The following is a 24,704-nucleotide window of genomic DNA, read 5'->3' as shown; positions in this document are numbered from 1 at the left end:
AGAGTAAGATGTACGTATGTTGTAAAATATACATATATTAAATCTTTTTTATCTAAAAATGATTTCTTGTTTTACAACTACTGAGTGTATGCTAGTCCTTGGGTTCGGTGTAGAGTGAAAGAATCGTACACGCGCTGCAGCTCAGACAGGCGATACTCCTCGAGGCAAACAATACCCTGGAGCGACGGAGACAGTTTTAGGGCACACGATAGGCAGTGAACAACATGTCGTTTCTCTTGCTCTTTAATAAACAATACATTAAATACTTCAACCTGCAAATAAGTATTAAGAGTTCATCGTAAATAAGTTACCACTGAATTTCAAGCACTACAACTCTACATACCTCGCATTGTCCGCAATAATGTGATGCCTCGTTCTTCCCTCGTCCATTGAAACGAATTTCCACGCCTTTCGATTTAACATACTCTTGTATGTGCAACACATTTTTCAGCGTTTGCAACAAACACATTCTTAAAATGGGAAACATAACATAAAAGAATTTATTATTTTAAAGTATGTTACTCACTTTATCAGCTCGAAAAGTTTGCTGTCGGACACTTTAATATTCCTCGCCAGGTTCCAGCTTAAATGAACCATCGGAACAATGCTTTTAAATGCTTGCACTTTATTCCATTCATAGCGCTCGATGGCAAGGGAATACTGGCGGGCTGTTAATGGTCCAACGTTCCACGCAATATTATTGCACCATCCTACAGACTGAACCCAATGTACGCATCTAATTTATTAAGAAATAAAGAAGACATGAATTAGAGGAATGGGAGAAACGGAAGATATATAACTTTGCTTACCCAGCATTCACCCAAACCAAATCTCCCGGTTTTTGTATAAACCTATATACTGGAATATTTTCCTTGTATAAATCTTCCAAGACTGGCCACCAAGAACCATGTAAATAGCTGATGTTGTTCTTTTCGCACAAGTTGTGAACTCCGCCCCAGTAGGCATCTGGTACGGCAAACCATTCACAGTCCCCTGGACCGATATTGATATTAATTGAGCAGAAGTTGTTGTTTTCCTGGTGCCCAGGTGTCCTACTTCCGGGTACTTTCATATATAGTTGCACAGTATTCATGCCTAAAATTACATGTCCAACGTGGGAAAGCATATTGGCAGCAGAAATTACTCGCGCAAACGCTGGCAGTTTTTGTAGCTCCGTTAATTGTGGTTTCCATTTCTTCTCATCGGAGAGGTCAACGTTGGTTCCGAATCTACAAAGTCGATGAATTCATTCATAAGTTCGTTATACACACATTGTAGAGTTTGAATTTCCAATACCTTAACATTTTGCTGTTTATTTTGTGTTTTTTACGCTTTAAAACAATATTTGAATTGGATACTGAGTCCTTGGAATCAGAGTCCGACATTGCTTGTGAGCCTGGGAATCCTTTATCGCTTTCATCCTGCGGTAAAATAAGCTACACAATAAAGTAAACTGTAATCATGTTCATTAGTTAATAAGCAACGAACATTACCTTGAGGCTGTCTTGAAAACTGGATGCTTGATATTGAGCATATTTGGCTATTGTTGTGTGAGACCGGTGAGAAATGCAGGCCCAAACTCGCTTGCCCTGTGAAGTGTCCCAATTTTCATCGGGAGACTGATGAACTTGTGTTCGGACCTCAACACTATGATCTGGATTGGCTTCCACCAATGTTTTGGTCGAAAAGAGACCGAGATCTAACTTCAGAGCCCCTGCCAGGCCGCGGACGACAGCGATTGGATGCTTGAGACAAAACTCCTGCAACTGGGGACTGAATGCGTTCTTCTTATTTTCTAAATGAACTGAGGGAGTGGGAGGCAGGAGTTGATCCCTCGTGAGTTTCTGCGGTGGGCAATCGGGCGGAGATGGCGGGGGCGCGTTCACTTGCAAAATAGTACAGTGCACTGGAGGATCATCGATCGGAAGCAACTTCACAGCTGCCATCAACTGTTTTGAGTCCATTTGTATTTTGAACGTGGTCGATAGGTCCGCGATGCCATCACCAATATATTCATTTTGTCTCGAGTCTTCATTATTACTCAAGGCATCATGGCTTAAACGTTCAAGTTTAATATTCTCATTCTGTTTGTAAATATCATTCGAGATATCATCGAAAGTGTCCACAACACTTTGTTCCGAAATCTTGTTACTCTCTGGCATGGCGTTGAAATTGCGCTGATTTAAGGTCTCTGAAATGTCTTTAATTTCAAAAGTTATATTAATAAAAGCAGATAAAATGTATCAATTTTATCTTTTAGCTTACTTATTAGATTTTGTTGAGCCTGAATATTGTTTTGTGTTAAATCTTGTTGGCTTGCGCCATCTTCCTTAATACGTTTTGCAGGTATGGGACTTTGGCTGAGTTGGCTGTGTGGATAAGGTGGTGGTGGCCCCTGCAATCGAAATATAATGTTTTTCATAATTTAAGTATTATATATTTATATACCAACCTGTATTGGACTTTGCTTTGTTATTTGTCTTGGTAGCATCTGCGCGGTTTGTTGTTGGCGAGAGTTCATTTCTAGTGATATTGGCAGGTTCCAAGCTTCTTCAATTGAACACAGCTGGCGGCGCTTCGATGTAATACTTGGCAATGGTGCTTGACTGAGCTGGCCCTCTAGAAACGTAATTCTTTGCGACAATCCTTTCGACAATCCAATTGTGTCCTTTTTCATGCGTATTGCTTGTTTTTTTCGAAATAATGAAGACTTCTAGAAGTAAAATGTTAATGTTAAAATATACAATGACTACGAGTATACACATTTACCTGGAATGATATTTGTTTGGTTGCATTTAAATAGCAAGCATAGGCATCTCGTAATTGACCACAGCTCTCATAAAGTATACCCAGGTTGGTCCACGCGGCTTTATGGTCTTTATCCAATTGTACAGCACATATGTAAGCTTGAAGTGCATCCGTCGGTTGATTTTGTTGCTGATATAAAACTCTATAAACGCATGCGTGAAGTTCAGGAATAATGAAAAGTCTAAACATTTATATCATATATTACCCGATCGAACACCACGTATCTGCATTTCCCTCACTTTTTTCCACCGAGTTTCGATATGCTAGGAAAGCATCATGAACTTTATTAATGCCGGCGTAACATCTTCCTAGTAAATATAATGATTGTCCACTCTTTGGGTCGGCTTCAATTGACTTTTGAAGAAAACTCAGTGCGTTTGCTTCACGTTCCTTTTTTTCGCCTAGGCATTCTACGCAATGGTACATCCATCCTAAAAAATAAAGTTTTATTCAAGTTGTTAGGAATAGAAAATATCAATAAATGAAAAATGTATTTATTAAGATAATTTATATATATATTTTATTTATATCTATAGATAAAAACATTTTAGCTCACCTAATTGTCGATAAACATCTGCTTTTAGTTCCAAAGAAATATGTTTTTCATTTAGAAGAAATTCGTAGCCATCCTTTGCCGCCTTGTGCTTGTTTTGGACTTCGTACAAATGCGCGATTTGAAATTTTACTGCAAATTAAATAGAAATACATAGATTACCTGATCTTCAAAAGTATATTTTAATAAATTAAAAAGGGCGGATAATTTTTAGTGTCTTTTTTTTTTAATATAATTTTGAGCCGGTTAATGTGAGGTTTCATTCGAAGAAAACGAAGTACATATAAAACAAAATATTTGGTTAGTTTTTACTAAAGACATACAGTTTACTTACCCTGAAGTTCTGAAAAGGTTGAAGGATATGTATAAAGCAGCGCTAATTGTAAATGTTTCAATGCAATATGAAACTCCCCGCAATGTTTTAGCATAAGACCTAGACGCAAATGAACCTCATTTGCACATGTAAAGTTGGGACTCAGGTATAAAAGCTCCTGAAACGATTTGATGGCCCTAAAAAAAATAATTTGTACTTCAAAAAAAGTTTATAAGGGTTGAAAATAAATAATCAAAACCAAATAAAGGTGATTTTCTGCCGATTTATTTGGCCACAAAATTCACTATAAAGCGGAATTTAAAAGTATTTTAAACTGTATTTCGAATTCCGAAATAAAAATCGTAATCATTTATTTACAGTGAGCGGTGTTTACATAAGTATATACATATTGATGTGCATGCAGTCACGTACACACATGCACATATATCTACATACATTTATACAAAAAAAAATGCATGTAACATAGTTGATTTAACAAGAATGCTATAGATAAGTGTATAAAGACAATTCCGAATGATTATTGTGAACATAAAGTGGGTAGAAAGTGCATGTTTTGTTTATAAATAACAATAAAACTTTGCAGACGTCGGCAGACATGTCTGCATGCACTTAAAAAAACGAGACAGACATTTTCATTGGTATATTATATATCGAACCGAACTGAGTCTCATTTGTTTTATTGATTATTTGCACCAGACGATGCCTACCTAAACGGTAACATTCAGAATATTTGTATTTAAACAAAGAACACATTTTAACCCCACAATTCACTTAACGACCTTAAAGGGGGGCAATTCAGTGCATTTTATACATACACATACACACACACACATTGTACATATGGACATGTAATGAGAATTTATATATTTTTATAACAACGATTCCAATAGTCGAGGTAAAAATTATTCAAAATTTAAAGTTCGACTTTTTAATAGAGACACCATTTTGTATAGTTATAATTTTGTATTTCATTATTAATGTGTACAGCATCCATTTCTTATTCATAAAAAAGACAAATTACAAACCAAGGACTAACCAGAAATCGCACTTATTTTATGTAGAAAATATTTGCAGTCTTAATATTATTCGTTGTGAACTGTTTATAAATATTTAATATTAGTGGCAGTGTTGTTTCATGTAGAATTTATTTAGTAAACAATTTAATATCAATACAATAGAGATGTGATAAGCTCGATAAAGTGACGAAATGAGAACGATATTACATCGAAAATTTTATATCGATAAGAAGTTATCGATCCATTTAATTGATAGTTGGAAACTCTTCGACTGGATTACCCTCGACTCTTTCGTCTACTAATTACAGTTATATTCACTTGGACTTTTCAGAAGGCTGTATTTTAATTAGATTAAAAAATATATAGCTATTTATTCCTAAATTTACATTTTTCTTTTTTAAATATTTTCTGATTACCGATTCGTCAAGTTCATGTGACTTACCATTTAAAGCAGCGAAGCTTAAAATAAGCAACGCCTATTCCGTAAATAAATGCATGGTTTGTCCAGTAATTATTCTCCCGGAATCGCATATATTTTTGGTAAGCAGATAGAGCTAAAAGGCAAATTAATGTAAAATATTAGAAAATATATTGGAAAAGATTTCATTAGTCACTAAGTATAAAATTAATTGAAAAACAAAGTTTCTAAACCTGAGCGTTAAAAGTTTATATACCTAAGCGTTTTCAATTCTATACACATATCCCACATACAGTGCTTTTATATTTTAATTTGTAAACATTAATTTTGTTTAGAATTAAAAAAATGCATTTGTTCTTACATTGCTAGCTGTAATGCTGAAACTATAATAATAGCTTCTTTATTAAATAAGCTTTTATATCCAAAATCGGACGCTAACATCATATAGATTCAAATACTAAATTCCTATACCTACATTATTTCTGTACGCTAACACACAACGCCAAATTTAGGAACAACTCTTGAAAACATATAATTCAAATTCATATACGCCGGATATTTTTTAACGTCAAAGAATCTGAATCTACAGGTTACACCTAAGCAAATGCATCTTAATGCTTATTTACCTTCCGAGTACTCGCCAAGAAGAAGATGCAGGTGACCAAGCTTACACAGTGCGTTAACGTACTGTTCATCTTGTGGTTTTTCATCACAAATAGAAGTCTTTTCGTTTACTTCTTTATCGAGAGGTTTGGTGTCTTCATTATTTTGGGACACTGAGTTGTCCATATGTTCACCTGCTGAATTTAAAGTATCGTACTTTTGTATGGCATTTTTGTTATCATTGAGGTTCTTGGACTCATGAATTTGGCCATTTGCAATGTAGTTTTGCAGGTTCGTAACAGTCTGTTGAACTAAATTCCGTACTTCTGCATTTTTAGAATTCGACAAGTCAAGAAAGCCATAGTATCGACTAAAATGTAAATAGTATTAGACATGACCCACCTGGCCAACAGCACACTTACCTATCCAACTCACGGACTACGCAATCGTCTTCAAAAGAAATTTGTCCCATTTTTAAGCCAACTTTTTCCACTCTTCAGAAGTGTGGACAATAATAAAGCGTAGTTTTTAATACCTTTTTTACTTTATTTATGTTCCTTTTTTAGTGATGGTACAACAATAAAAAAATGCTTAGAGATGAGGAGTATTGCAAATTTGTCGCGTGACACGTGCACTTTAATATGGTTCCCACACAGCGTTTTTAAAAGAATTTGAAGAGCTCAAACTGAGTGCAGCGCAAAAGCAAATAGCCAACATCATATTCTGAACCCGTCCTAATATTGCAATAATAGTTACAAATAAAATAGAATAAATAAAATACACATCTAATGAAAAATTTCTTTACATCGTTTTGGGTAGGGCCGTTCGGTAGTTCGGTTATCGATATATTTAATTACAAACAAAATAAAATGTTACAAATAGTATATAAAATATATATGTTCGACAATACGTTTATTTTTTGGGCAGATTAACTAAAATTTCCATAAAAACCAATAAGTTCAACAAAAACAAAATGACCGAATTAAATCAAAATGCTTTCATGAAAATAAAAAGCTGAGCATTCGATATTTAACATATATTAAATGTAATATTAATATCCACGAAAAAGTTAAATTGGTATTAAGCATGTTGGCTTCGTTCGTTAAAAATCCTGTCTCACTTTCGATATTTTTTTTTGCTGCAAGAAAATAAAAAATTAATACAACAAGAAAAAGATTTTATTTTTTACAAAATAATTTTTTGAGAACTATATTTATATTAATAATATTTTAAAAAATAAAGTGTAATACTAAAACTATTTAATATAACTTACATATGTCCGTTGCCTTAGTAAAATCTTGTACAGCATCAGTTTCAACATTTTCAGCATCTATAAGAAAGACAATTTTTTACGTATTGCATACATAATCATTAATCAGATAATCAGATCATTAATTTGTTTCCGAGTTAAGTTTGAAAGGTATAATTATATATGTATACAGAGATATTTGGGCTAAATAAAGATGAATCTTACAGGTATTTGCCACATTCGTCAAATCTTCAACCTCAGTATCAATGTAATCTTTATCTGAAAGTAAACATAATAAAAATGTTGTTTACGATATTTCAATATTAAAATCATAAAACATTATATTGGCCTTACTGGAGTTTTCTGGGTCTGGAAAATACACTGCATCAGGTTCAAAAAAATTCATTAACTGAAAAAAATTTTAAATAAATATAGTTATCATTAACAATTAAATCGAAAATTTTGTTAGTGTTTATATAAAGTGTTTATAATTAAATTTCATAAAAAATTACAAACATTAATTTTATGAACTATTTAAGAGATTTCAGACTCCAAATTTCCTGATAAATGTGGATCTTTTGAGATTAATAAAAAAATATTCTTATCAAAGTGCAGTTAATCTTTCTTTGGAAAAACACAGAAGAACGTATTTGTTTTCGCAATCCGCGTATGATAAACTATTTTGACAATAACAAATACTAGTTATTTACATTACCTATTTCTGCACTTTTTCTTTGATGATAAGGTAGTGACACGCTGTAGTTATTATTTTGCATGTCCGCTATCTCTGCATTCTGTAAAATTTCATATATCCAACTTAAGTATAGGTTTAATTGCGTAATTTTGTTTAGACTCCGAGATTCAAGATTAGATTCGCGTTTATTTTTTGATGGAAATCCCAAAGGAAGCAATTCCAACTAAATTACTTTCATGAACAACACCATAGCCAGGATACGGACTTAGTCCATTTGAATTTTTCCATACCTGTGGGATTTAATTTAATAAGGTGTCGGATATAGCAAAACTTATTTCGTTTCAAAAAATAGTTTAAGTAATATTTACGTAAGTTTCCTTGCCATCCTCTAATGGTAAATCCTTTATATCATAGTCAGCTAATGAAATCCACTGAATATCGTTTCGCTCCGAAAGGGGAAATTGAGCGCTTAGACTTAGGATAGCAATATCATTAGCAAAAGTCAAGGCAGCAAATTCAGGATAAATGTCAATGCCACTAACAAAGTATATGAACTCATTCAAATCCTCGCCCTGAAAGGACACAGCTAATTCATCAGATTTTAAATATTTTCTTCCATTTGAGGTTTTATTAGTAGTAAATAAACACGATGCCGCTGTTAAAACCAGACGACTTTGTAGAATATTTCCGTAGCAGTGGCCATCAACTAAAGCTCCAAAATTATTCCTTTTGCGTAAAAGTACTTGGTAAGTAGGACGAAAGTATTCATTTTGAACGACCGGGATTAAACAAAAAATTATCAGAGCTACCGGAATCATAATTTTTTTCGATAGGTGGACGGCAGAACCTTGACTGTCTTCACGGCTCCCTTACAAGTTTAAGATAGTAAGTAACCCCAGATGCACAGTAGAGAGATTTTATCTTATCTTTTTGTATAATTTATACAAGTACAGTAAACACCAAATTCTTAAGTTTTATGTTGGCTATTACTAATATAGCATAAACAGGTGTGAGCGATAACACCTTTATTTAAATAAATTGAAACTTAAAAGGACCATAGACATTACTCACAGCTTAATAATAAATTGCACGGAGACTGCCAAATTTCAACAGCTTATTTAACACGTTGTTACTGTTTTACTGCTGTTTGTACTGCTTTATAAAATGAATGAAAAATGTGAAAGGGTTCTTCACTAAGCAGGTAAAATTTTTTTAGGGTGAACCATTGTTTGTGAAACAGTTTTTAATTTAATAAATAATATACTATAGGTAGCCAAATGTCTTACAACTTTAGTAATAAAGGTAGTGGGTCAAAAACATGTCTGCTTTTGAATGCGTCTTTTCATTGTATTCTTTTTGAATGAATTTATTTTTAAGCACTTTTCTACTCTTAAAAAAAATTAAAATTAAAATATGAAATAAGTAAGTGGAAGTAAGAAAAAAATGAATCGAAAATTCGTGCATTGTTTTGATAAAAATATTCACAAATCAAATTATGCCTTTTTCACCTTTTTTATTTGCTTAGGCTGCGATTTGTTTGCAAGCAAATGTAGCTGGATCCTTAAGCTCCCAATTTATAGATTCTGTTTAACTTCTTTGTAGAAAAATGTATTTTAAAAACAAATTTTTGAGATGCAAAATTAAGAGCGATATAGTCGAGTACTCCAACAATTATTTACTTCTTGAAGTAACTTGTGTTTGCTCATATGCCAAAAATAAAATAAATTGTTAAGAATCTAGAATTTTTCTACATTTTGTACGTTTGAACAGGAAAATTTCCATCAAACAGATGAGTATGAACATTTTAAAATTTGAATTAGCAAAACATCTGAAGAAATAAAGTTATTTAAAAGATGAACATTGCAAAAATAATAATAAAAAAACAAATTTATCTAAATAATGATAACTAATGCTTTTCATTGTTTTATAATAGTCAAATTAGAACCCGATAAATAAATCCTTACCTTGAAAGAAAAGATTAAATAAAAAATATTGATTTTAGTTACCATTTTACTGGCTAAATTAAATTTTGAAACAATAGGCCGGACTTTAGGTATAAGTAACCTTATTCAATATATCAAATCTTACATACATATAAAGATTAAATTTGAACAGTTAAGATATTTACAATATCGCTTATAATGTTATTAAACAGTAAGCTTTAAATAACAAAAGGTTCAAATTTTATTAACTTGAATATCGAGTACAATAAATTGTTTAATTTAAATGAAACCCCTTTTCTTTAGTTGCTGTTAACAAGCGCTCTTTCATGATCTCTTCAGTTGGGTAATCCGGAAGCTTTAGGTAGTGAACGCAGGTGTTTACGGATGGATAGCTTCCAACGCCAGCATCTACCTTTCGAACAACGGTCAGTCTGGGATGTAAGTTTGCAAGTCCACCTGGAGGCAGGCTACTGCATCCAGTTGTGAATTGGAGAAAAGCTTTCCTTTCGTCTCCCGACATACTTAATAAAACATTAACAAAGCGTTGGAACCCAGGACTGAAAAAAAAAATTTTGGATTAGTTAGTAAAAATGGATGATCGAATATAAATTCAATATTGGAATGGAGAACCATACCTGTCTTTGTTGTAGCCAAGTTTTGGTTCAGTAAATGAAATAATGTCTTCTCGGCTCCAATGGGGGAACTGTTCTCCACAAATCATCATTCGTGCTTCTGAAGGAGTAAAGGCTGCCAACTTTTTAAGGGGGAACACTTCGTTAAATCCATCACTGAAGGCCTTCATTTGTTGAGCGATTCCGTCCTGCAGGATGAAGTTCATAAGGAGTTCGCAATATGCTTCCAAGTTGTCGATGGTGACATTCACAGATGAGCCATTCGGCAGAAGTTCAGCCTGGGTATATCCATAAATCGAGGAACTAGGCAGATACGTGAACGTAAGGGCCAAGTCATCAAGAGACACCTCCAAACCATTTTGGGTGTGCAACTTAAGCTCGTCAATAAGTTCTTGTTTCTTTTCAGCGCTGATATTATCGTCAAACTCAATTGACTGCTTTCGCATTAATAGATTTTGCATTTCTTGTAGGAATTGATAACGAGTTGGATCTATTTCTTTCAAATTTTCTAATGATAGAATTCCCCCGAATGCATTGGACTTATTACAATCAGTTCGTAGTAGTTCGGTGCAGGTTTCTACTATATCTGATTCTTCGGATACGACAGAAATATCGCCGTTTCGCCTATCCGAAATAACCTTTTGAAGATTACGAGATAATACTTTGTTATGACAAAGCAATTGAAGAAATGATGTTGATAAAGGTATATCTACTAGACGCATATCCTGCAAAACTTTTGCCACAAAAACGCCAAAAAACCAGAAGTATTTTAAAACTTTCTCAGATATTTCGGTATTTTGCGGAAGTGGTGCTGGGAATATTCCGTGCTCCCTACGATTTACGTAATACCCAACAGGTTTCGAATTGCTTTTCGTGTCTTCCCGTGAGCTTTCGGTATCCTCGCCTAAGTCATCATCACACAGCCACATACAGAGGTCGGAACGTTGAATCTCGGCAGCCACCAAGGCGTAGAACTCTAAGTAGGTCCCAAGCCAGTTCCTTCCTCATCCAAAAACTCCACCTCCAACACGGACTTTCGATTGCAGTGCGTCTTCATCACCTGCATTGCCCATTTAAGCAAATCCTCGTTTCGTGGTACTTTAACGCGTTCGTGTTTAAGGCGGCCAATGCGGAATTCGTGGTCATCCCGCCGGGGACTCATGATGGGTATCCTCTGACGCTCCACAGTCACATCACGCTGAGATTGTAGGCACACGATGCTGCGCGATGCTCCAAACGATGTGCAGTTAAAGTATAGCTGTCTGGTCTCGAACGGAAATAGGAACGGGCAAGATTGGTTCAAGTTTTCGCACCAATTCGGTAATGCATTGCTTGATAGCACCAATGGATCCTGAATTTGCTGTTGCAGTTTGTTGGTTATTTTCTTGCTGATAAATAGATCTTCGGACAACAAAGAAACGGCATTTTCTTTGACATCCGAGTCGATTTCGGATTGATTGAGACCATTGATTTGAGTGAGCAGCTCTAGTACATCGTCAACAGAGCACAAATTATTATCGGCTACATTAAACCCGATATGCATAGGAGAGTTGGGGGACAAAGTTGATGCACCGCTCTTTGATGATACGTCCGGCGTTTGGGGAAATTCCTCCGACTCCAAGGCAGTGCTTTCCGGTGCCTCGGGTGAGACCTCCCGGTACACAATGGTGTATGTGGGCTCCCATATTTTTCGGAATTTGTCCAACTTGTTCAACTGGCTGCACTGCAGTAATTCTTGTACGGCTCTGAATATGGTCCAGTCTGTGTTGCTCAAGTCGATTTCGACTTCGGGAATACCTCCGATTCCAGGACCCCGCAATTTTAAACCAAGCAAGGGCTGTTCAATAGTCTCAGGTCCGCTTTGCTGAGGTTTGGGCAATTCAACGCCAATGGGAGATATTTCCAAATCGGAAGTTTGGTTCACATTTGTGCGACCCGGTCGCGGATCGAATGCGGGTATCAAAGCGGAAAACTGTCTCTTCAGGACAAACTCGTCGTCCCAAGACTTGCGTTTGGTCACACCAACTAACCTGTTCTCCAAAGGCTCATCATCCATGAAGGTAAGAAGGTTTCTGGAAACCATTACTTGGAGAAGAGTGTTTCCAACCTCTTCGTATTCGTCTTCGTTCTCCTCTTCATCGTTGTCTTCATCCATGTCGTCCTCATCGTCCAAGTCTCCCAATAAAGCTGGCGCTCTGCAACTCTCTAAGAAGTCCTCCAATGATACTTGCTCACTATCACTTGATGTAGATGTTAGACTCATTGTTAGGGTATGATTTATGGTGGATGCCGATTGCTGTCCTGTAGAAGTATTTGATGGGTTTGATGCAGCTATATTTTCGCTATTATTCGAAGATAAGCTTGGATAGCTTTGGGCGGTGCTGAGCAGTCCCGAAGGGAAATTACTTGACAATGCCAGCTTAACTAAACTGGTTACCGAGTGACCGAGAAACGAGCCGGAGGCATTCTGATCTCCGTGCTCGTTGACATTAACATCCGCATTCATAATCTGGTTATCCTGTATATTGGTACCTTGGGAGGTACGACGACGAGCAATGGCAGCAAATGTCTCAAGCAAACCAGTGTGGGTGGCTACCTCTGATGTCGAAGGAACCTCTGAAGCTGATGTAGTTGTCAGATTAGGAACACTTATACTCATCTGGCTGGGAACAGAAACATTTTCGGATGCACTTTGCTGATCCTTGATATCCACTATTGATAGCACTGCATTTGGCTGCTGGGCTGGTTTCAAAGTAACACTGGGTTTCTTGGAACTCTTGCTGGGGGCAATTCTTCGTTCCCAACTATAATTTGCTTCTGATTCGTATTATCGGCATTTATCAGAGACTGAGCTTTGGGGGTCTTTTTAATACCGACTGCCACATTTGTGCATGGCACTGGGAAAGTATCCGTGGAAAGAATATTATTGGAATTGTTCCGTATCATATCCACGCCATCACGCATTTTGTCGATCATTTCGAGGGCCTCGGTGGAGAGTTGGGTGACCGGTTGACAGCTTCCAATATTCGAGGTTCGGAGATTCGCGAGAAGGTCCTTAGATATCTTATTCACCGAGTTGTTGGCGTTCATCTTATTGTTCTCTTCAATATTGGATATGTTTTTGATATCGCTCTCGCGCGGAGACGAACTCTGTGCTTCAGGAAGACTCGAGCTTTGACTCGCAGTAATGTTCTCTGCTGGTTTGAATGAAGGTGCAAGGACGCTGCATATATTTTCTTTGGATAATTCAGCTAAAGATAAATTCTCCGAAATAGTAGCTAAGTCGGACACAATACTTGAGTTAATAGTAGAATTGTTGATTGCAGACAGATCTGAAATGTGATCTAACTCTCGGCTCAATGGTGAGGGTCCACTAATATTATCTTTATGCATTTGGTTTGTGCCCGACTCCTTGTGCTTACCTCTAGCTTCTCTGGAGGAAGATGTATTCATAGCAAGTTGGTTTGAAATAATCTGTGTCTTAGCCGAAGCAAATACGTTCTCTGCAATGGTCTCTACGGCCTGTTTCCAGGCCAAGTTATCCGCCGAAACAGTTTGGTTGGAAGCACCTTCCGGGTTTTGGTTCTTCTCCGTGGCTTCGGGCAGGGATGGAGTAGAACTCGATTTTCGTGAGGTGAGTGTGTTTCCTTTCTCATTTATTTTTGCAGTTGTATTCGCAGTAACCATTGACTGGTTTCCCTCGAAGACGGAAAGATATTCACAATCAGCCAATTTCAAATCGTACTTTCCTTCGGCTCCCATGCGGTAGGAGTTGCGTACGCCATGGTCCCACTTCACATCGATCCAGCCGTTGTGTATTTCTCCGGTAATTGTGCCCTCGGCACATCCGTCCTGATCCTCCCATCGCCAGTCAACACCTCGAATTACTCTAGCACCGGTGGTCATATGCTTGAGCTGAGCTCTAATCTGCCGTCTCTCGCGCCTTATTTTGGCCTCAGCTTCCTTGGCACTCTTTCCTATATCATCAGCAACTCCCACAACGCGACCATAGATCTCAAAACCGCTCAAACTTAAGTAATGGGTCTGTCCGGAAGCATTACGGCCATTTTGTTGGATTCTAATGTGGCGATACCTCACGGAATCGTCAGTTACACAGGTAATTGGCCATGTGGCAGTGCTACCGGGCTCCATGAGGCTCTTGTCATCTACATGTGAACTCAGTGTTGTCCAACTTAAACCATCCTTGGAACCCTGGAGTAGCCAATTTCTCAAAGCCGACCTTCCATATCCGCGAGCATGTCGAAGCGTGTAAGCAGTAGGGATGATATAGACCCCCAAATCAATGGCGAACCAGGCCTTTTTGTTGTCCTTGGTATGACAATTGAGTGAGATACTGTCGCGAGATAGAATATCTTCCAGTTTTCCATATGGTAAGTTTTTCCCTTCAGAACTGGTAACTTGCACAAGACCATATTGTGCTGGGTTAACCCAATCGCAAGTTTTTGCATTAGAGCCAATGTAGAACAACAAACCATCTTCATCGAAATCAAATGAATGTGCAAACACGGTTCCGGTCCTATGCTCTCGTATTTTTTTTAAATAAAAGTATGTAGACCGGTCAAGATCGTACCATTGTTTGGCCACCATTTTCAAGAGATACTTAGAAAGTTGTCCAATTGTTGCCAAAGGTTCCATTTTTAGAGTTCGTCCCGATCGGTCGAATAAAGTACTTTCGCATTCTGCACGCTCTAAACGGAAACGAAGTCGTTTCTGCAGAATTTGCAAACTATAACCAGTGCACGGAGTGTCGTACAAGTACACTGGTAGCTTTTCTGTGCTTTCCAAAACCGACACAAGTTTTTGAATTAAAATACTTGCAGTACTTTTAGTTCTTGGCTTATTGGTTGCGGACTCAGCGTCATCCTCTAATATACACTTCTTAAATACGGAAACTCGTTGTTTTTGCATTTTGTTTCGCTTGCAGCGCGGGGAATTATTTTCCCAATGGTTTACAGACAAAACGGCCACCAATGCTTGTACCAATCCCGATGAATGCATTTCATACGCGCTCACGACACCATCTTCGTGAATTAGTTGAGACAGCTTCATTAGGGCCTCAGATAATGTTGTTTCCCAATTCCCATTTGGTGCCATGTGCTGTTCCTCAAAAGATATCTCGATTTGCTTCACTATGTCCGTAAGTATTGCCACTGCTCCCCGAGGGACAGTTTGGGCCGATTTGAAATATTTGTTGTAAATTTCCCGTGATAAATTTCGAACTTGGAACTTTTGACCTTCTGTCTTGGACTTATTGCGCTTTTTCTTAGCTGTTGACCAACCAGAGGCGAAATCGGGACCCAAGACAGTTTCTGCCGTAAAGGTGTGCTTCGTTCCTCGATTACTTTCAAAAATAAATCCAGGCAAATCATCCTGCAGTATGGTAACTTGGTGGCCTTCCGTGTTGTGAATTTGAAGTTGATTTGTTTTATGCGACTGCAGGACCCAGTTCCCCACAACCAGTCGAAGTGCACTCGCAGTTGGCAAAATGGGCTGAGATACAACTCCTGGAATTACGCAGGAACGGGCACGCATTAGTTTCTCGAGAAATTCACCCCGATTTTCTGAAAAGATATTAAAATATATGTATGGTAAGTAAAAAGTAATTTTTTATTTTTAATTTCAAATTACCAGAACTATCGTTTCCGTTTTCAGGGCTTCCACTGGAGTACATCGTTGCTAGTTTTCCATCTATTATAAAACGGAACCATCCATTTGAGCCATTCGATAGCTCTAGCGCTACAGAGTCTGACCAGACGTACAAGCAATCTCGGCCCCTGCAAATGCTCCACTCTCTCCAGTGATAAGGTTTCCCTTGTAATATCTCTTTTGCGTCCTCCATGGGATCATCTAAATTGAATTTTTCAATGGATGAGTAAACACCTCAAATCAAAAAATATGTTATTATACCTGAAGTTGATCTCGGGTGTGACTACAAGGCTAGTCGAAGATCTTTGCGTTGGAACTGTCTCTTCCGAGCTTCCTGGCAACTGCACATACAATTCCTCTGCATCAGTGTCCATCAGGGCTTGAACTTTTGCAAAAACTCCAAGTCTAGCAAAATGGTCAAGAAATTCCTCTTGTGTCTTACACATAATTTCCTCAATAATGTTTAAAACAATTAAATGACCGTCGTCATCATCCTGAAAATGGTTTAAACATAAATTATTTAAAATGTTTTAATATATAAAATAAATATATAAATGTTTACCTCGTTGTCTAAGACACTGGCGACAACCTCAATTAGCAGGTTTCCACCATTTTGCCCCGAACTAGAAGCTGCATCTTCGCTGAAACTGGTTTCGCTTAGACTTTGCAGTACCGTCGGGTACGCGTATTGTACAATCTTTTTTATCAGGGCCAAACTTGCTCGCCGGACGCTGCCCAGCATGGATCCCAAGAAGGTTCGACAAAATATAGGCAGAAGCACCTTTAAGTAAATGGGCGCCATTTCAGGATCACCACGTGGTTCCATGAGTGTGTATTTCTTTCCATCTTTGTTTAGAAGCGAGTGATCAGGAGACATCCACTCCCCCGGTGACTGTAAAATTGCTGCCACTTCTCGATGTCCGTCATCCAACCGTTCGCGTGCTTTATCTAATGGAGTTTTGCCATCTTCATCTCGCAGATCCGGATAGGCTCCAAATTTCAGCAGGATTTTAGCAATAGCCGGGCGACCAAAACATGCGGCATAGTGAAGGGAAGAACTTCGTTGGCCCTTATTAACATCAGCTCCCTTCTCGCACAAATATTCTACCATTTCTAAGGTGCCAAAGGCTGAAGCCCAGTTGAGAAGGGTCTGACCGACATCATCCATACAGTTCACGTCAATGCCACCTGATTCGATGGCTTCGCGAAGAGCCTCAGAGTCTTTTGATCGTATGCAATCGATCAGCTGGCGATGCGTTCGATCGGTATTAGTATTATTACGTCTAGGTCGGGGCGCCAACTGCCCTTGATTTGGGTTGTTACTTCCTCGATTTAGCGCCTGGCGCCCTTCGAACAAAAGTAATAGCAAGAGATCTGCGAATCGCATGCAGTCCAGCACGCATCGCTCATCGCCTTGCAGGGCCCTTTCGAGGGCATCAGCCAGCTGGGATCTCAGGATGTCATGGGTGATAGAGGGTGATCCACGGCAAAGCGTGGACAACAGGGAAATCGTAGTTGATATTGATTGCGGGGATGCAGCGGCATCGGTTGGCTTTACTTTGGTGCTGTTGGAAATGGTTGCAGTTCCCGCAACGTTCTCATTGATTGCATCAGAGTTTGAGGTTGCAGCGGATTGGCCAGACGGCTGAGCTCCGGTTGTCGATAATGATGAGTGTGTGTTTCCTCCTACACTTTTTAGACGCTTTAACAATTCTGTGGTTAACCCATATTCTGCCAGGGGGGCTGGATCAACCCATTTTCGTGTGAATCGGTCTGCCACGGAGGCAAAGCATTTAAGTGCGCCGTCTGATACCATTGGGTCCTCGTGTTGCAACAGAGTACTCAGACTCTCGACACAATTCTGAATGCAGGGAGTGTTAGGTTCCACCTTGGTGCAGAGCCTGGATACAACGGACATGGCCGAGTGTAAGGTGTCCTTGTGGACCTGCGAGCCGCAGTCCCGGATAAAGGACAGGACACAGTTAAGGCCACCGCCCTCGAATACAGCGCCAGCTTCTCGGGTGCAAATAAGCTCGAGCACTTTTATACACTGCTCAGCAAGATCGCGAGATGTGCGAGATGATAGGTCCGCAACCACAAGATGATTGCAGATGGCTTTGATTGCTCCATCGATTGAAACAATCCGCCTGGTGCACTCCGCCGAAACATCCAGGTAATAGGTGATTGCTCGCGCAGTGACCTCGAGTACATTTTCAGGTGCAAGTTCATCCAGGAATATCTTGCACAGCGCCGGTAAAAATGTCCGAGGGGGACAACTAAAGTGTGAAATATGGAAATATGTCTTCAAATGTTAAATAAAGTGTGAATGCTATTTGCAAATACCTTTCAAAGCATCGATCTACATTATCAGACATCAGAAGCAGCATACACAGCTGCTCCAGTGCAATCAATTGCATGTCCCGCTCATCTCCTTGTCCCATGGACAACCATTCCAACAGCGTCTCGGGGTCGACATCGCCCATCTGTGAGGTAAACAACAAAATTTTGAATATTGACTTTTGAGCTGTGACTATTATTCAGATATTGACAGCTAAAACACAAAGCAATAAACACGCACGGGCTTTTAAATGGCTTTCTTTCGTGCTACACAATGAAATAAATTTATTCATTATTTATTTATTAAACTGATTCAAAGTACTACAGAACATATAAGTTTTTAAGACTGGAAAAGTAATATATTTCTCGTCAAGTTTTGTTAAGTTTGTATGACCTGCATTTTAAACATTTTTGAATGTTAACTGTTCTCTAAATAGATAGATTGGCTTGATCCTTATTTAAATAAAACGTATTATTAAATATTCTGAAATACTAATTATCTTAGACATTTTATATATAGATTGTAAGTGAATTGGTTAGCATTTTCCCCTCACCGTGATGCATCGGTTTATATATTAGTCATGCGATAGCTCATTACAGTACGTAAAAACTATGACTAAACCAAAGCAACTGAATTGATTTGTAAAGATTGTTAATTGAGAACATTTGATTAACCAACATAACCTGATTTATTAAAATAATATAAATTTAAAATTATTTTAAATTGTATAGACTATATATTTTACATATACTATATATATATATATATCTATACTTTTTTTTATTATTATTGTAATTAAAGTTCGACTTCGATAATTATCAGTATATCTAAATATCACTCTAAACTTTTACTTAGAACTAAATATAGTTATGCTACACTTACCGCAAATCGAAATTTGATTTATGCTTCTTAGCCAAAACTGGAAAAAGATAAGAAAAATTTTTTAAATGTATTAGATACTAATATAATAGCTAGATTTGTAAATATTAAGCGAACCTAATTGAACAAGTAATAACAATGTTTGACTGCCGAAATAATGATTCTGTCTAGGTAAAAGGATAATTTCGGGTTGCTAGGCATTTTTCAATTGGCAAACAAACAGCTAACGACAAATAAAAATGGAAAACACTCATAGAAATCACACTAGTAATAGATTAGTTTTTTTTTTCAAAAAATGAATTCAATTAAACTTTTTATAGTTCAAAAATAAATCTGCAAAATATTTCTAATGAGAAAACAGGTATTTCATCATTCTTATAAAGATTTATTGGCGATACTGGGCTCACCAATTGGATAAAATATTATTCCATTTTAAGTAACCTGATTTGCCAAATGCACACATGGCAAACAAAGAGATAGTTGGAGGGAAACTGCGTTGTACCATCTCAGCTCCAACAATTTCTCCGCGATAAGTTCGATTTTGTCAGGTCATAATGTTGTTATGTATATAAACTGTTTTTATTGAAGATAAGACCTTTTTTTAATAAAACAGTAAAAATTAAATGTATAAACATACATTGGTAATTACAGATATATACACACACATTCAAATGTATATATATGTAATTTCATTTTATATTCACACTATATTTTTTTCTAGATGATTTCCGGATAGAGCTCACATTTTACGTTTTAAAAATATAGAAAAGGTAACTAAACAGGTAGAAGTGCACAGCTCTAATGAATTTGAATTTTGTTCAACAAATGCACCAATTTTGAATAGAAGAAGAATGATGACACTTCTCTTTTCTTCGCCCTCAACCAAATTCCAGTTGTGTATGTATAATTTAAAGACTTTTCTTTTCTGAAACCAAAACTACTTGAGAGTTACATAAAAACGCAGTTGTAATAACCATTGTCTTTGACAAAGCCTGTACGCATTTCACAATACATATGTGTACCAACACGAAAACATGTGTACGTAATGTAATTGTTCATTATTTATTAACATTAGTGTCGTGTCTGTTTAGGCACATACACACACACATAGAAATATAACAATTTTGATCAAAATCTTATTAAACCGAGATAATCTACCTTTTTTGCATTATATTAAATATTTTGCTAGTGCTTGGAACCTTTTTAAAGCTGCTTTTTTAAAGCTTTTCAACAGTTACTCAATACACCACACTATTTTTATTCACACAAATATCCAGCAGCTCGAAAATTGATTATAGAGATGACAGTCAGACGATACTCATAACTGACCTATCGATATTAGATTATTATCGAGAACATAAGCTTGGGGTATTCACACAAAAGAATAATAATGCTACAAATTTGGCTCCCAACGCTAAGGAGCTTGGAATCGAATAAGTTTAGTTCACATATCCCATTTAATTATAAGAAACCGGTTTTTTTTCATTGAAAACAAGAATAACGTACAAGAAAATTTGTTTCATTTTGGTAAAACGCCAAATGGCAACTGCAGTGAATGTGATTATTAAATAAAAAAGGGAAGTATAAGTAACTTTATTTTTAGTTTACTTAAAAATTTCTAACGAGGATTTAAATAATATCAGAGACCTTTTCATTAGCTCACGTAAATGTGAACCATGTTTTATTTTTCCTGTGTTCCCGGACTACTGGGAGTTCATCGAAACCGTAAATTATAAGGAAATACATTTTTATATTAATATTGTTCATACATATATGTATGTAATGTACTTTAATTTAGTTTTGACTAATTGAAGTCCAAGTCTAAGTGAACCATTTACACATATGTATGTATGTTATGTATGTATGAAAGAAATAATATTTTATGATGCAGTATTATTGGTTTACATGAGGATCCAACAAGGAAGGAGAATTAACTAAGCCTAGCAAAGTTTGCTCAATATACATATGTACATACATATATATATTTTAATATAATTTGAAATTAATTTTTCAAATACTTTAACTTACCATTTTTAGTAATACATTCAGAAAAGGAAACTTGTGTGATTTATTTTGTATTTTTTAAAATTATATTTGATTAAAACATATATTTATTATGACATAAATCTTAAATAAATTAAATTAGTCTAATTATGCTCTGGAATAAGCTCCGATGCCCAAACATCTTGGGGCCAACCTGTGCGGCCCTTTGTCGACATGGGTACATTCTGAAATGAAAACTAGTATTAATCTTTGGTTTTCATGTACTTTATATTACAAATGGACATTTTCCTAATAATAATTTATTAAAATTATGTAAAGAAAGAAAAATAAATTTCCTTATTATTTACTTTTTATTAAATAACATTTAATTCTTTTTAAGTTTCCTTATGACAGAAACTTTTTGCAATTTTTTTTTAAATTTTGCTATTATTTTTATTCGAATCTGTGTACTCTTGAAACTTTTTTAGCGAGCTTTATATCGTAACCGAAATATCTAATCTCGATTTGTAGGATAAACTCTAAAACTCTAAGTCGGTAACATATTTTATACACATCCATATACAAAGCTTCAATTAAAAAATTCTGTCTGCACTCATGCTGTTTATATACAGATCATTGTTCCTTTTTTGTATACAACTTGTGCCCACAAATAGACAATTAAGGAGTAAACAAAAAGAAAAAATAACACGTGCACGGAAGCACTATGGAAACACTTTACTATTTTATTTCGAAATGTAGTTCAGTTCTAATTGTTTGTAAGGCGCACATGAAGAGAACATCTACAAAAATTGGCATTGGGAAATCTTTCTTACACCAAAGAGTTGTTGAAACAATGCTAATTATGATATTTGTGATGCTAAAGACCAGTTTGAATTTAATGTCATTTGCAAATCTATGGAAATTATTTCTTGAATGGTTTTTTAAACCATATTATTTCCTTCTCTGTAGAAAACGTAAAAATACTTTCATTTTATGTGGCATTATTCTTTATATAATTTTCTATATATCTCGGATAAGTGTTCTGGAAAAGCACTTGATTAATCAAACCCTTAATGGATTAAATATTTTCTGAAACAGCACTTAGGCACTTGTCTCTTGCATCCATATCTATTACCAGATTGCCCTATTAAATGAATGTTTCAAGCAATTCACCCCCACTTTTCGTGAAGGCGGCAGTCGGGAAGCATGAATTCTCAATTACGCCTGCATGCGTCTGCGGTTTATCACTTCCCAAATTGCACAATAAAGTACAACTTACAAGCGGTCACTGGTCTTACATGTCGAATTCCGATTGTTAAGGCTTAACATGGTACTGCTCTTTGAATTTCCATTAAGGAAATTCGATTGATCGTGTTTTTACTTGCTGATTACAATGGAAATTGCTCTATGCTTACGAATGGTTTTTTGTTTTGAATAAACAGATAACGAAGTTTTTTTTTTTATAAAGTCAAGTGCTTTTATTTCTTATAATAAACAAACAATTCAGATATCCGCCCAGAGCAGAAACAAAGTACTGAAGGTGGGGAAAAAACTACTATATACCATAAACATACAAAAAATAGAGATATCAATATGGTAAAAGGGCTGATTTGTTTAAAATATATATATATATACGTGTATTACGCTTGATATACCTATATATAAATAATACGCCCTTAAAAAGGAAACCTCATGCTTATCAGAATCTTTGAATATATTACTGAAATTTTCGAACCCATAGTAATTTTTAGATTAGGAAAAAATATTGATAACACCTGAAAACAATATCCACCATTTTAGTTACTAACTGATTTTACGGTAAGCCTTTAAAGCAAAAGTTATTTAAAGGAAAACAATTTAAACTGTTTATATTTAATAAATTCCGGCGGATAAACACAACTGCGGCCAAACAAGGAAAATTAAAAGGCCTCGAAAGTATCTTTAATTGATACTTATGTTTAAAAAGTAGGCATAGTCTTCGAAAAGGAGATTAAAAACTAAGTTAGTAAACAAAAAAAAAGTTTTTTCTTACTTGAATTTCTGATTTTAAACAGTGTTTCTTTTCGCTACAAATCTTTCGGCTGACCGGCTTAAGTTCTGCTCGAAATCCGCCTTTTGGATCCTGATCTCCATCAAGGACATTAACTAAGTAGTTTATGTACAATATGGCCAACTTCAATGTTTTAATCTGTTAAGTAAACCAAACAAACAAACACGTATTTTTAATAAAACTTTCCAAAGAGCATAATTGCTTATATAATATTAAGTTTCATAACTTTTAAAAATTCTTTCAAAAAGCTTTTTGCTCACTTTTAAAATATAAAAAAAATGTATATCTCCGACGGTTAAGTTACCTTTGATAATTTTGTATCTGTAGGAACATTTGGAATCTTTTCTCGAAGGTACGAAAATGCGTTGTTTATGCTTTGAGTGCGCCTTCTCTCCTTTTTGTTAGCCGTATTTCGCTTCTTAACTATCCGAGTATTTGAGGTTGGCACATAACCTATGTGATTTGCGTTATATATCTGTTGCTGAACTTGACTTTCAGAGTCTGAAACAAGTTAATTTCATATTGATCAAATTGATTCATTTTAAAAAACTCAAGTATAAACAAGGAAAGCAAACGAAAGGCGTATTAAACTATATTATCATAACAATCAACATGACAGAAGTCGTGCTTAAAACATAATTTTAGATATTTTCACAGATTTTCAATTATCATGTTTGATTGATTGAGTTCACGGCCACAGAGAAGGAAAACTAATTTATAGATTTACGTTTCATGTCAAACATGGTAGATGCATTATATACTGAGTTATAATACATGGTGGAATAATCACGCCCCAAAGCGACGGAATTTTTAAACATTTTTTAATATAACTTATGTAAATTCAAAATAATTTCACGGTTAGAGATCAACATTTTTGCTGTTCGTATGGAACATAATCATCGTTGCTGGCTGGGACGTAACTGAAATACTTTTCCAGTAATTGAATGAACAAGCAACAGCATCTGGATATCCTCCCTCAAAATCAACCAATGGCAAACGCCGCCTTTTTGTATATCTCTGCCGACCAATAGAGTTCACTTGAAGATTTTTTTGTAGGTATGTATATACATACTCGTATATATTACTATATATTCGAGATTTGACTAGCCTTTCATGGTCTGATGCTCTACGTTTCTGTCATTTTCATTCACTCGGTCTATCAGTTCCGTTTCTTTCTCATACAACTCTACCACATAAATTTTGTGCATTTAAATTTTGGTCTTAATTTGTAATTGTTGTATTAGATACAGATTTCCACTGTTATAAATATATAGTTATTAATATATATTTTGTCTAAACTTATTACTTTCTATAAAATGAAATCGTTACACACACTACTACTACTATTTTTGTAATCCAACATAAAGCTATATTTTGAGCGAAACAATATCCCTCACAAAATAATCAATATTCCTTCCCCTTTTGAATGGGAACTTTACAGCACGCTGTCGAAACCAATAAAAATTTTTGTTAGTCATCTTCAACTGCGATAACGACCCAGCCATGTCCATCTTTTCAGCTCAGTCTATTTTAAAGT

At 36.0% G+C, this 24,704-nt stretch overlaps 4 protein-coding genes across 8 annotated transcripts; all 4 read right to left on the bottom strand.

The window, feature by feature from the left end:
- Positions 1–15: 15 nt before the first annotated feature.
- LOC108110793 (lysine-specific demethylase 6A) lies at positions 16–6,302 on the bottom strand. Of its 5 annotated transcripts, none has more exons than XM_017220015.2 (15): positions 6,155–6,302; positions 5,756–6,102; positions 5,154–5,265; positions 3,696–3,871; positions 3,365–3,493; positions 3,014–3,239; positions 2,770–2,950; positions 2,453–2,713; positions 2,266–2,395; positions 1,494–2,200; positions 1,297–1,436; positions 810–1,229; positions 527–736; positions 344–470; positions 16–272 (listed from the first exon to the last, which is right to left on the bottom strand). In XM_017220015.2, exons 1-15 carry the CDS (start codon positions 6,202–6,204, stop codon positions 78–80), a joined length of 3,411 nt encoding a protein of 1,136 aa, XP_017075504.2. In that variant the 5' UTR covers positions 6,205–6,302; the 3' UTR covers positions 16–77. The 5 variants fall into 5 exon arrangements, with proteins under 5 accessions (XP_017075504.2, XP_017075506.2, XP_017075505.2 ...); XM_017220017.2 differs by having other exon boundaries at positions 1,297–1,421; XM_017220016.2 differs by having other exon boundaries at positions 2,453–2,710.
- Positions 6,303–6,541: 239 nt separating this feature from the next.
- LOC108110796 lies at positions 6,542–8,527 on the bottom strand. Its single transcript, XM_041819030.1, is given in 7 exon segments — positions 6,542–6,870; positions 7,006–7,062; positions 7,207–7,260; positions 7,336–7,390; positions 7,692–7,874; positions 7,876–7,965; positions 8,044–8,527. Coding segments are annotated over 7 exon segments (1,029 nt in total). The 5' UTR covers positions 8,494–8,527; the 3' UTR covers positions 6,542–6,730.
- Positions 8,528–9,667: 1,140 nt separating this feature from the next.
- LOC108110782 (E3 ubiquitin-protein ligase Ufd4) lies at positions 9,668–20,438 on the bottom strand. The gene is given in 11 exon segments (XM_017220001.2): positions 9,668–10,175; positions 10,254–11,229; positions 11,232–13,035; positions 13,038–15,832; positions 15,900–16,118; positions 16,179–16,194; positions 16,196–16,411; positions 16,480–18,193; positions 18,261–18,400; positions 19,138–19,174; positions 20,293–20,438. Coding segments are annotated over 9 exon segments (8,163 nt in total). The 5' UTR covers positions 19,138–19,174; positions 20,293–20,438; the 3' UTR covers positions 9,668–9,892.
- A 778-nt stretch (positions 20,439–21,216) lies between these two features.
- LOC108110524 (heart- and neural crest derivatives-expressed protein 2) lies at positions 21,217–24,073 on the bottom strand. The gene is made up of 4 exons (XM_017219605.2): positions 23,895–24,073; positions 23,472–23,668; positions 23,150–23,305; positions 21,217–21,362 (listed from the first exon to the last, which is right to left on the bottom strand). The coding sequence occupies exons 1-4, from the start codon at positions 23,983–23,985 to the stop codon at positions 21,282–21,284; spliced, it is 525 nt and encodes a 174-aa protein (XP_017075094.2). The 5' UTR covers positions 23,986–24,073; the 3' UTR covers positions 21,217–21,281.
- Positions 24,074–24,704: the final 631 nt, after the last annotated feature.

The sequence above is a fragment of the Drosophila eugracilis genome, unplaced genomic scaffold, assembly GCF_018153835.1.
Source record: "Drosophila eugracilis isolate 14026-0451.02 unplaced genomic scaffold, ASM1815383v1 contig_445, whole genome shotgun sequence".
Lineage (NCBI taxonomy): Eukaryota > Metazoa > Arthropoda > Insecta > Diptera > Drosophilidae > Drosophila > Drosophila eugracilis.
This window is presented reverse-complemented; position numbering and strand designations above follow the sequence as displayed.